The following is an 11,331-nucleotide window of genomic DNA, read 5'->3' on the forward strand; positions in this document are numbered from 1 at the left end:
GCTAATTTGAAGCTTACATATATATTATTAAAACTGAGTAGTAACCATAGCAATTGTTTAGTACTTAAAACAACAGATATTTTCTGGAAGGACAATTTTATCACTGACTTGAGGCGTGGTTTTAATAAAAAGCAGACCAACTTTAGTCGAGTTTTATTATTGTTTCTAAATTCTCCACCAACAGCGCACCTCGTGAATTGCCTGCTCCACAGATGGACGGCTCCCACTGACTCATCTTTGACGTGCTCCTACCAATCACAGTGAGTGCTCTAAGATTTACGGATAATCTAAATGTTAAACCCACTACTTCCTTTAATGAGGCTTTGATTGATGTGCATATTTAATGGCAGTGCAGTGTGTGAGAACGTCTCTGACACATTAAGACATTGTTTTCTTCTTGAACATCCTATTGACAGCATTAAGTGGTATTTAACTTGCCTCTCAGGGAACAGATGTGAGTATTTGGGTCAGGACAATTTATCACAAGTGGGAAGCATAGGGGTATTCTCACTTTTTGTATTTATAAACCTCACTTTGGATTTACAAGCTTTTTTTGATGTTTATCATAGTGAGTGAGAATCATAAAGTGCTCATTTTCCTCACTTAGTGCCTTCAAAAAGGATTCCAGTATTAAAAAAATAATAATTCTTTACATGCACATGTACTTTATAGCTAGCACAAACTTCAGAACATTTTCATGTACATATACACACAAACCAACCAAACACGCATGTAAGTTTCCTATTGGCATCACAGTTCAGATATTATTATTTCCATTTTTCAACTGAAGAATCTGTGACTCAGGGAACATTAACAGTTTGTTTCAGCTCATGTCTTTATTTGTTCAAAAGATATTTATTTAGTACTTAATCCACGCCAAGTTCTATGTGAAGAAATGGGGATAAAAACAAGGTCCGTGTACCTTATAAAGTTTTGATGAATTCAGTCAGTAAGCTTGCTGCTGCTGCTGCGAAGTCACTTCAGTCGTGTCCGACTCTGTGTGACCCCATAGACGGCAGCCCACCAGGCTCCCCCTTCCCTGGGATTCTCCAGGCAAGAACACTGGAGTGGGTTGCCATTTCCTTCTCCAATGCATGAAAGTGAAAAGTGAAAGTGAACTCGCTCAGTCGTGTCCGACCCTCAGCAACCCCATGGACTGCAGCCTACCAGGCTCCTCTGCCCCATGGGATTTTCCAGGCAAGAGTACTGGGGTTGGGTGCCATTGCCTTCTCTGCAGTAAGCTTGAACTTGACCCAAATTTTTGGCCTATAACTCCTTGTTTCACACTGCCCCTGTGAGCCTCAATGAACTTGGGAAAAGGTATTGGAAAATCCTCATAAAATGACATTCAAAGTAAAACATTACTGAGATTACAAGTTTTATATCTTAATAGCTACATGTCTCTGACATCCTGGTTTCAGGCTCTTGACAACAGGCTGAATGCAGTTTATTGTACATTCTTAGGGGATTATACAAAACATTTGTGGGGACAGAGAGATACACCGTATTAAATGCAGGGTATTAGAGTACATTCTAAAATGTGCTAAGGGCTGCATGTTTATTCCTCTTCACAAGAACCCAAACTAAAAGAAAAAAATTCTGTTTAGCGGTGTAACTACATCAATTTTTTAAAATCATTTTTGTCACAGAAGATGTAAAAGTTTTTTTTTATTAAAACAATTATCTTTATTGTTAGGTGATAACATTTACATTGTATTAGCCTACTACAGGGGAAAAAGCAGAGTACAGTATTATGCATCTTATTATCTGAAAACAATGGTATAATTGTTTGTATAATAAGTGAAAAAGAAAGAAAAGGGACACAATATACTATACAATACTATATTATAAACCATTAAGAACAAGTGGGAACTAAGTGGGTTTTGTTTGCTTGTTCAAAGTTCTTTCAAAATAACTTAAGTAGTTGATGTTTATAATGTAAATAAATTTAAGTTAAAGAAAGAAGTTTTCTGACCATCTCATAAAAATGTGAGAAAAGAAAAATGAATTAGAAAAAAATTAAGGGTGAAATTAATCAAGATGCCATGTTCACCAACTTTCTTTCATAAAAAGTTGTGAAGTGGATGAATAAAGCCCTTTTTTTCATATGATTTTCCCTTGCGTTCATATTCTACACATTTGAAAGTACCTATATTTGTCTTTTGAAATTACTATTTATATCCCTTTCTTAATGCCACAAAGGATTTTGAGTTTTCATTCTTTATTGTACATACTCATTATCTTCATAATTGAAGAAGGGTTATATGGGGGTGCAGCAGGATCTGATTTAGTTTATTATTCAAAGTCTGTGAGATTTTCCTGATCATGGAGCCTCACTTATTGAATGGTTAATGATAATTACCTTGCATTTGTTCAAGAACTTGAGGAGGAAATCTAGTGTATTGGGCAGAGTCAGTTAATAGTGAAAAAGAATCTTGGCTCATTGCTCTCAAAGTATAGTGACAATATAAAATGCAGTATTTAAGCCTCAGGGTTTTTAATGTCTTTTTTTTCCTGAAACTATTAAGTTTCCTCTACAAATTGTCTAGATACAAGTAAATACTTGAACAAAGATAGATGTTGTTATTATCAATATTAATGTATAAAGATCAAATCAAATGATGCGTGTGAAATACTATTCACAATTGTTCATGTGTAACTTAGGACTCTTAAGAACTCTACTTCTATTATTATTATTAATGATCAATTACTTTAAAAGATACATTAATCATATTTTTTTTCGATAAACCATGCATAGTATTCACTTTCTTTCTTAGCTAAAGATAACAGAAGAAATCTTAGGGTTAGGACATAAATAACCAAGTGTCCCTAAGTCAAAATCATTTTCATATTCTCCAAATGCCCACATTTTTGTCATATTTGACTACATATAGTAAGCCCAAGAAAGAATAATGATGTTGCTAAAATTAAATATAATTATATATGATTTCCCTGTTTTATACGACTAGCACCTATACTGTCATAATGACAGAATGAATATTCAATTAAGTTTTTTTAAAACTCAATAACAGTTATTTTCATTAGGAATAGCATCTTTTAAATTATGGGTTGTCTATATTCATGGCATTCTTAACAGTTTCTAAGCTTAACAAGATTTAGTATCAATTGTAAAGTTGTTCAGTATTTAACACAGTCATGCCCTAAAAACCCTTGGTTCTACAAAGCATTTATTGAAGTCAAGATGCACTTCTTAAATCCATGTAGAGAACAAACTCTATTGATTCAACTACTAGCAGCTGGGAAGCATGATTATTGACCAGAGCCAGAATCTTACAATATTCAGAGAGAGAAAGAGAGAATACACATTGATAGCTACAGTGCTGCTGCCGCTAAGTCGCTTCAGTCGTGTCCGACTCTGTGCGACCCCATAGACGGCCGCCCACCAGGCTCCCCCTTCCCTGGGATTCTCCAGGCAAGAACCCTGGAGTGGGTTACCATTTCCTTCTCCAGTGCATGAAAGTAAAAAGTGAAAGTGAAGTCGCTCAGTCATGTCTGACCCTCAGCGACCCATGGACTGCAGCCTACCAGGCTCCTCCGTCCATGGGATTTTCCAGGCAAGAGTACTGGAGTGGGATGCCATTGCCTTCTCCAGATAGCTTCGGTAAATGACTCAAATTCCTGATAAAGCTATGTAGAACACCAAGTGGAGCTCCATAGCTTCTGCAATTCTGATTTAAAAAATGACTACATTTATGTGAAAGATAGTGTTTTTTCCTGTGTGACATATGGTCTCCCATACATGGTGTTCTTCCTTTTAATATATTATGTTCTAGCCATTTAAAAAATTATTCAGTTTGTTTAACCTAAAAAACAGAAACAAAACAGTTCACCCCTTTCTTTCATCTACCCCCAATCCTGCTTCTTGCAACCACCTATCTGTTCTCTGCATCTGTGTGCTTGTATTTATTTTGGGGGGATTCCATTTGTAAAAGAGATAATACAGTATTTGTCTTTCTCTGACGTATTTCACTTTGTGAAATATCTGGGAGGTTCACAGTTTTTTATTCACTCATCCTTTGATAGACACTTAGATTGTTTCTTGACTGTTGCAGTTAATGTTGCAATATACATGGGAATGTGATCTTTTCAAATTAGTGTTTTTCTTTTCTTTAGATAAATACCCAGAAGTGGAACTGCTGGATCATAAGATAATTACATTTAAAAATTTTTAGTAAACCTCCATGCAGCTTTTCAGAGTGGCTGAATGAATTTACACTCCCATCAACAGTGCATAAAATCCCTTTTTTTTTCACATCCTCCCAACACTTATTTTTCTTCTCTTTTTTATAATAGTCATTATAACAAGTGTGAGGTGATATCTGTCTGTGGTTTCAATTTGCATTTTCCTGATGATTGATTATGTTGCGCATCTTTTCATATATCTGTTGGTCATCTGAACGTCTTTTTTGGAAAAATAACTATTCAGGTCTTCTACCCATTTTTAACCAGAATGTTTGTTGTTTTCTTGTTGTTATTGTTATTGAATTCTGTGAGTGATTTGTAAATTTTGGATATTAACCCCCATCAGATATGATTTGCAATTATTTTCTCCTATTCAGTAGGTTGAATTTTTTTTAATGGGATCCTTTGTTGTATAGAAGGTTTTCCAGTTCAGTTCAGTTCAGTCGCTCAGTGTTGTCCAACTCTTTTCGACCCCATGAGCTGCAGCACACCAGGCCTCCCTGTCCAACACCAACTCCCAGAGCCTAAGCAAACTCATGTCCATTGAGTCAGTGATGCCATCCAACCATCTCATCCTCTGTCGTCCCCTTCTCCTCCTGCCCCCAATCCCTCCCAGCGTCAGGGTCTTTTCAAATGAGTCAGCTCTTTGCATCAGGTGACCAAAGTATTGGAGTTTCACTTCAACCACAGTCCTTCCAATGAACACCCAGGACTGATCTCCTTCAGGATGGACTGGTTGGATCTCCTTGCAGTCCAAGGGACTCTCAAGAGTCTTCTCCAACACCACAGTTCAAAAGCATCAATTCTTCGGTGCTCAGCTTTCTTCATAGTCCAACTCTCACATCCATACATGACCACTGGAAAAACCACAGCCTTGACTAGACGGATCTTTGTTGGCAAAGTAATGTCCCTGTTTTTGAATGTGCTATCTAGTTGGTCATAACTTTCCTTCCAAGGAGTAAGCGTCTTTTAATTTCATGGCTGCAGTCACCATCTGCAGTGATTTTGGAGCAGAAAAAGATAAAGTCTGACACTGTTTCCACTGTTTCCTCATCTATTTCCCATGAAGTGATGGGACCAGATGCCATGATCTTAGTTTTCTGAATGTTGAGCTTTAACCCAACTTTTTCACAATCCTCTTGCACTTTCATCAAGAGGCTCTTTAGTTCCTCTTCACTTTCTGCCATAAGGGTGGTGTCATCTGCACATCTGAGGTTATTGATATTTCTCCCGGTGATCTCAATATTCAAGATACTGTCCTTTTACCATTGTATAGTATTGGCTTCTTAGTCAGGATTTAGTTGACAGTATATGCTGCAGTTTAATTCTGGGCTCTCTCTTCTGTTTCGTTGACCTATGTGGCTTTTTTGGTCAATGCCATGCTGTTTTAATTAGTATAGTTTGTAATATAGTTTGAAACCAGGAAGTGCAATGCCTATGGATTTGCTCTTTCTCAAGATTGCTTTGGCTATTTGGAATCTTTTGTTATTCATACAAATTTTAGTATTTTTGTTTTATTTCTATGAAAAATACCATCGAAATAGGGATTGGGATTACATGGAATCTGTAGGTTGGTTTTCATAGTGTGAACATTTTAACACTGTTCATTCCTGCAGCTCATGGACATGGAGTGTTTTTCCACTTGTGTCTTCTTCAGTTAGTTTCAGTAGAGTCTTACAGTTTTCAGTGCATAGGTCTTTTGCCTCCTCAGTTAAACATATTCTTAGGGATTTCTTTTTGGTACAATTGTAAATGGAACTGTTTTATATATTTCTCTTTCTCATAATACACTGTTTAATATAAAAAGACAATAGATTTTTGCATATTGATTTTGTATCCTGCAACTGTGCTGAATTTATTCATTCTAAAAGTTTGCTGATGAACTCTAGGGTTTTTTCTGTAAGTAGCATCATGTCATCTGCAAATAACGATGGTCTTACTTATCGCTTTCCAACTTAGATGGATTTTCCTTCTCTTTTCTGATGGCTTAGCTGGGGCCTCCTCTACTGTGTTGAATAAAAGTGCTGAGAGTCAGCATCCTTGTCTTCTTCCTAATCGTAGAAGAAGCGCTTTCAGCTTTCCACTGTTAGTGATGTCAGCTACGTTTGCTATATATGGTCTTTATAATATTGAGGTATGTTTCCCTCTATACCCCCTGTGTGACTGAGAGTTTTTATCACAAATGCATGCTTGACTTTATCAAAAGCTTTTTCTGCATCTATTGAGATGATCATATTTTGTTAATGTGGTATATGATATTGACTAATTTGTCGATGTTGAAACATCTTTGAATCACTCAAATAAATTCCACTTAATCATGCTGTATAATCGTTTTAATATATTGAGTTTGCTTTGTTAATAATTAGGGAGAATTTTTATATCTATGTTTATCAGGGATATTGGCTTATAATTTACTTTTTTGTGGCATCTCTGATTTTGGTATCAGTAATCCTGACTTCACAAAATGTGCTTAGAAGAGTTCCCTACTTTTATTTTTTCCAAAAGTTTGAGAAGAATTGATATAAATTCTTTAACACCTGGATAGGATTCAGCAGTGAAACAATATGGTCCTGAATATTTGTTTGTTGAGATGTTTTTATTACTGAGTCAATCTCCTTGCTAGTAATCAGTCTGTTCATATTTTCTACTTCATCCTGATTCATTCTTGGTACAGTGTATACTTTTAGGAATTAATTCATCTTCCATGTTGTCCAATTTATGGGCATATTATTGTTCTCAGTCGTCTCTTATGATACTTTGCATTCCTATGATACCATTTTATTTAAAATTTTTACTGAAAAGATAATACTCCATAAAACTGTAACACAAATTTCACATGATTTTACACATAACAATTCTATCTGTGAAAATTTTATTTCTCTCCTATTTTGAATATATCTGTCTTCAAAGATAAAGTAGGGAAAACCAGTAGACCATTCAGATTGAACTAAATCAAATCCCTTATGATTATACAGTGGGAGCAAGAAATAGATTCAAGGGATTAGGTCTGATAGATAGAGTGCCTGAAGAACTATGGACAGAAGTTTGTGACATTGTACAGGAAGCAGGGATCAAGACCATCTCCATGGAAAAGAAATGTAAGAGGCAAAATGTTTGTCTGAGGAGGCCTTACAAATAGCTGAGAAAAGAAGAGAAGCTAAAGGTAAAGGAGAAAAGGGAAGGATATACCTATCTGAAAGCAGAGCTCTAAACAATAGCATGGAGAGATAAAAAAGCCTTCCTAAGTGATCAATGCAAATAAATAGAGGAAAATGATAGAATGGGAAAGACTAGAGATCTCTTTGAGAAAATTAGAGATACCAAGGGAACATTTCATGCAAAGATGGGCTCAATAAAGGACAGAAATAGTATGGACCTAACAGAAGCAGAAGATGTTAAGAAGAGGTGGCAAGAATACACAGAAAAACTATGCAAAAAAGATGTTAATGACCCATATAACCATAATGGAGTAATCATTTTCCTAGAGTCAGGGATCCTGCGATGCGAAGTAAAGTGGGCCTTAGGAAGCATCGCTATGAACAAAGGTAGTGAAGGTGATGGAATTACAGTTGAGCTATTTCAAACCCTAAAAGATGATGTTGTGAAGTGCTGCACTCAATATGCCAGCAAATTTGGAAAACTCAGCAGTGGCCACAGGACTGGAAAAGGTCAGTTTTCATTCCAATCCCGAAGAAGGAAAATGCAAATGAATGTTCAAACTACTGCACAGTTGCACTCATCTCACATGCTAGCAAAGTAATGCTCAAAATTCTCCAAGCTAGACTTCAACAGTACATGAACCTTGAACTTCCAGATGTTCAACGTGGATTTAGAAAAGGCTGAGGAACCAGAGAATAAATTGTCAACATCTAGTGGATCATTGAAAAATAAAGAGAGTTCCAGAGGCTATGCCAAAGTCTTTGACTGTGTGGATCACAACAAACTGTGGAAAATTCTTCAAGAGATGGGAATGCCAGATCACCTGACCTGCCTCCTGAGAAATCTGTATGCAGGTCAAGAAGCGACAGTTAGATCCAGACATGAAACAACGGACTGGTTCCAAATTGGGAAAGGAGTATGTCAAGGCTGTATATTGTCACTCTGCTTATTTAACTTATATGCAGTGTGTGTGTGTGTTAGTTGCTTAGTCGTGTCCAACTCTTTGCAACCCCATAGACTGTAGCCCACCAGGTCCTTCTGTCCATGGGATTCTCCAGGCAAGAACACTGAAGTGGGTTGCCATTTCCTTCTCCAAAAGGAACTATAGAAAGAAAGAAAGAAAGCGAAGTCACTCAGTCTTATCTGACTCTTTGTGACCCCATAGACTGTAGCCTACCAGACTCCTCCATCCGTGTAATTTTCCAGGCAAGAGTCCTGGAGTGGGTTGCCATTTCCTTCTCCAAATATGCAGAGTACATCATGTGAAATGCTGGGGTTAGATGAAGCACAAGCTGGAATCAAGATTCAGGAGAAATATCAATAACCTCAGATATGCAGATGCTGCTGCTGCTGCTGCTAAGTCCCTTCAGTCGTGTCCAACTCCATGCGACCCCATAGACGGCAGCCCACCAGGCTCCTCTGTCCATGGGATTCTCCAGGCAAGAACACTGGAGTGGGTTGCCATTTCCTCCTCCAATGCATGAAAGTGAAAAGTCAAAGTGAAGTCGGTCAGTCGTGTCCGACTCTTAGCGACCCCATGGACTGGAGCCTACCAGGCTCCTCCATCCATGGGATTTTCCAGGCAACAGTACTGGAGTGGGGTGCCATAACTAAGATCATAGCATGTGGTCCCATTACTTCATGGCAAATAGATGGGGAAACAATTGAAACAGTGACAGACTTTATTTTTTTGGACTCCAAAAGCACTCTAGACGGTGACTGTAACCATGAAATTAAGACACTTGCCCCTTGAAAGAAAAGCTATGACCAACCCAGGGAGGATATTAAAAAGCAGAGATAATAATTTGCTGATAAAGATCCATCTATTCAGACCTATATAGGTTTTTCCTATAGTCATATGTGGATATGAGACTTGGAGTATAAAGAAAGCTGAGCACTGAAGTTTGATGCTTTTGAACTGAAGCATCAGGGAAGAGTCCCTTGGACTGCAAAGATGTCAAGCCAGTCAATGTTAAAGGAAATCAGTCCTGAATATTCATTGGAAGAACTAATGGTGAAGTTGAAGCTCCAATACTTGGCCAACTGATGCAAATAACTGACTAGTGGAAAAGACCCTGATGCTGGCCAAGATTGAAGGCAGGAGAAGGGAATGACGGAGTATGAGATGGATGGATGGCATCCTGACTCAATGGACATGAGTTTGAGCAAGCTCCAGGATTTGGTGATGGACAGGGATGTTTAGTGTGCTATAGTCCATGGTGTCACAAAGAGTATGACATGACTTAGCGACTGATTTGAATTGAACTGTCTTCAAATAGTTTGAGATTACAATGCTTTGGATATGATTACTTGGGAAATTCTTCTTCTGTGAAAATTATATTGGAAAGGAAGTTACACGGGAAATATTATAAACTTAATCAATAATTTTTAGAAAAATAATAATCAAAAGTGTAATTTTGACGTCAGTGCATATTACTCTATTTTATGTGCTGCTGCTGCTGCTGCTGCTGCTGCTAAGTCGTTTCAATCATGTCTGACTCTGTGCGACTGCATATACGGCAGCTCATATACGGCAGGCTCCCCCATCCTTGGGATTCTCCAAGCAAGAACCCTGGAGTGGGTTGCCATTTCCTTCTCCAATGCATGAAAGTGAAAAGTGAAAGTCAAGTCGCTCAGTCATGTCCGAGTCTTAGCGACCCCATGGACTGCAGCCTACCAGGCTCCTCCGTCCCTGGGATTTTCCAGGCAAGAGTACTGGAGTGGGATGTCATTGCTTTCTCCAGTTTGCAAATGCATAGGATGGAAACATGTAAGGTAAGTAAATGGAATATAAGGAAACTCTCAGAAACCCAGTTAAATGTTTAGAGCATAATCAAACATGCTTCAACCAGTGATGACTAGGTGTTTCATGATTGTGCTAAGACTAAAAATTAATAGCTCTAAGAAACTTCATATAGTACGTAACTCATAAGCATTTGTGTCTAACCATCTTCACCCAGTGCTTAGAGTATGTCAAATTGGTCTTGCAGAAGTTAACCAACTATCACTCTCCAATAGGAACAAGAAAGGCAATTTGTGTTTATATTTTTCCATTAGAAAGATATTGTTCTTCTAGAACAGTTTATGGAGGAGGCTGTTCTGAGATGCTGATGGCTCATGCCGTGACACAGCTTGCCAGTAGAACACCAGGCAAAGAAGCTGTTGCAATGGAGTCTTACGCTAAAGCACTGAGAATGTTGCCAACCATCATAGCTGACAATGCGGGCTATGACAGTGCAGACCTGGTGGCACAGCTCCGAGCTGCCCATAGTGAAGGCAAAACAACTGCTGGACTGGATATGAAGGAAGGTACCATTGGAGATATGTCGATACTGGGTATAACAGAAAGTTTCCAGGTGAAGCGACAAGTTCTTTTAAGTGCAGCTGAAGCAGCAGAGGTGATTCTGCGAGTGGACAACATCATCAAGGCAGCACCAAGGAAGCGTGTCCCTGATCACCACCCCTGTTAAGCATTCCCGTATGCTGTTGAGCTCTGGACCAGTTCATAGTAAAGTTGTGTTTGAAAGACTTTGACTTCCTGAAAGAAGAATATAGAATTGAAGTTTATCTGTGGCTGTTATGTCCTTAAATTTGGACATTTAACTGACCTTCTATTTTAACATGGGTCTAATTTATTTGCTGTTTCATTTCTATAAAATTCAGTTGATTTAAGAGTTCATTCCTCATACTGTGCATCAAAATAAAAATTTGAACAATTAAAAAAAAAAAAGAAGAAAGATATTGTTCTGGGAGAGGCTGAAAAGGAAAGAGAGAGGCAAGGACACCAGTGCAAGGAGGAGTCTAGCATTTTATTCCTTTCCCTGGTCGACATACATAAGTTTTTCACTTGTTGAACTGTCCCTTTTCTTATCAGAGCAGAGACAGATGGCTGTGGATCAAGTGGGCATCTAGAAAACTAGCTGTGTTTGAGCAACCCTGCCTGTGCACCGTATAATAGAAATGTTTGCT

General features: G+C 38.0%; 1 protein-coding gene across 1 annotated transcript in view; it reads left to right on the top strand.

Annotated features, from left to right (window-relative positions):
- The window catches only part of LOC129633282 (T-complex protein 1 subunit beta-like), a 55,794-nt gene extending 44,725 nt beyond the window's left edge, over positions 1-11,069 (top strand). The window contains exon 2 of the mRNA XM_055555220.1: positions 10,439-11,069. Coding sequence (XP_055411195.1) covers positions 10,439-10,832 — 394 coding nt within the window. The 3' untranslated portion in view covers positions 10,833-11,069. The remainder of the gene's footprint in view (positions 1-10,438) is intronic.
- The last annotated feature ends 262 nt before the right edge of the window (positions 11,070-11,331 follow it).

This window comes from Bubalus kerabau, chromosome 1 (assembly GCF_029407905.1).
Source record: "Bubalus kerabau isolate K-KA32 ecotype Philippines breed swamp buffalo chromosome 1, PCC_UOA_SB_1v2, whole genome shotgun sequence".
Taxonomy (NCBI): domain Eukaryota; kingdom Metazoa; phylum Chordata; class Mammalia; order Artiodactyla; family Bovidae; genus Bubalus; species Bubalus kerabau.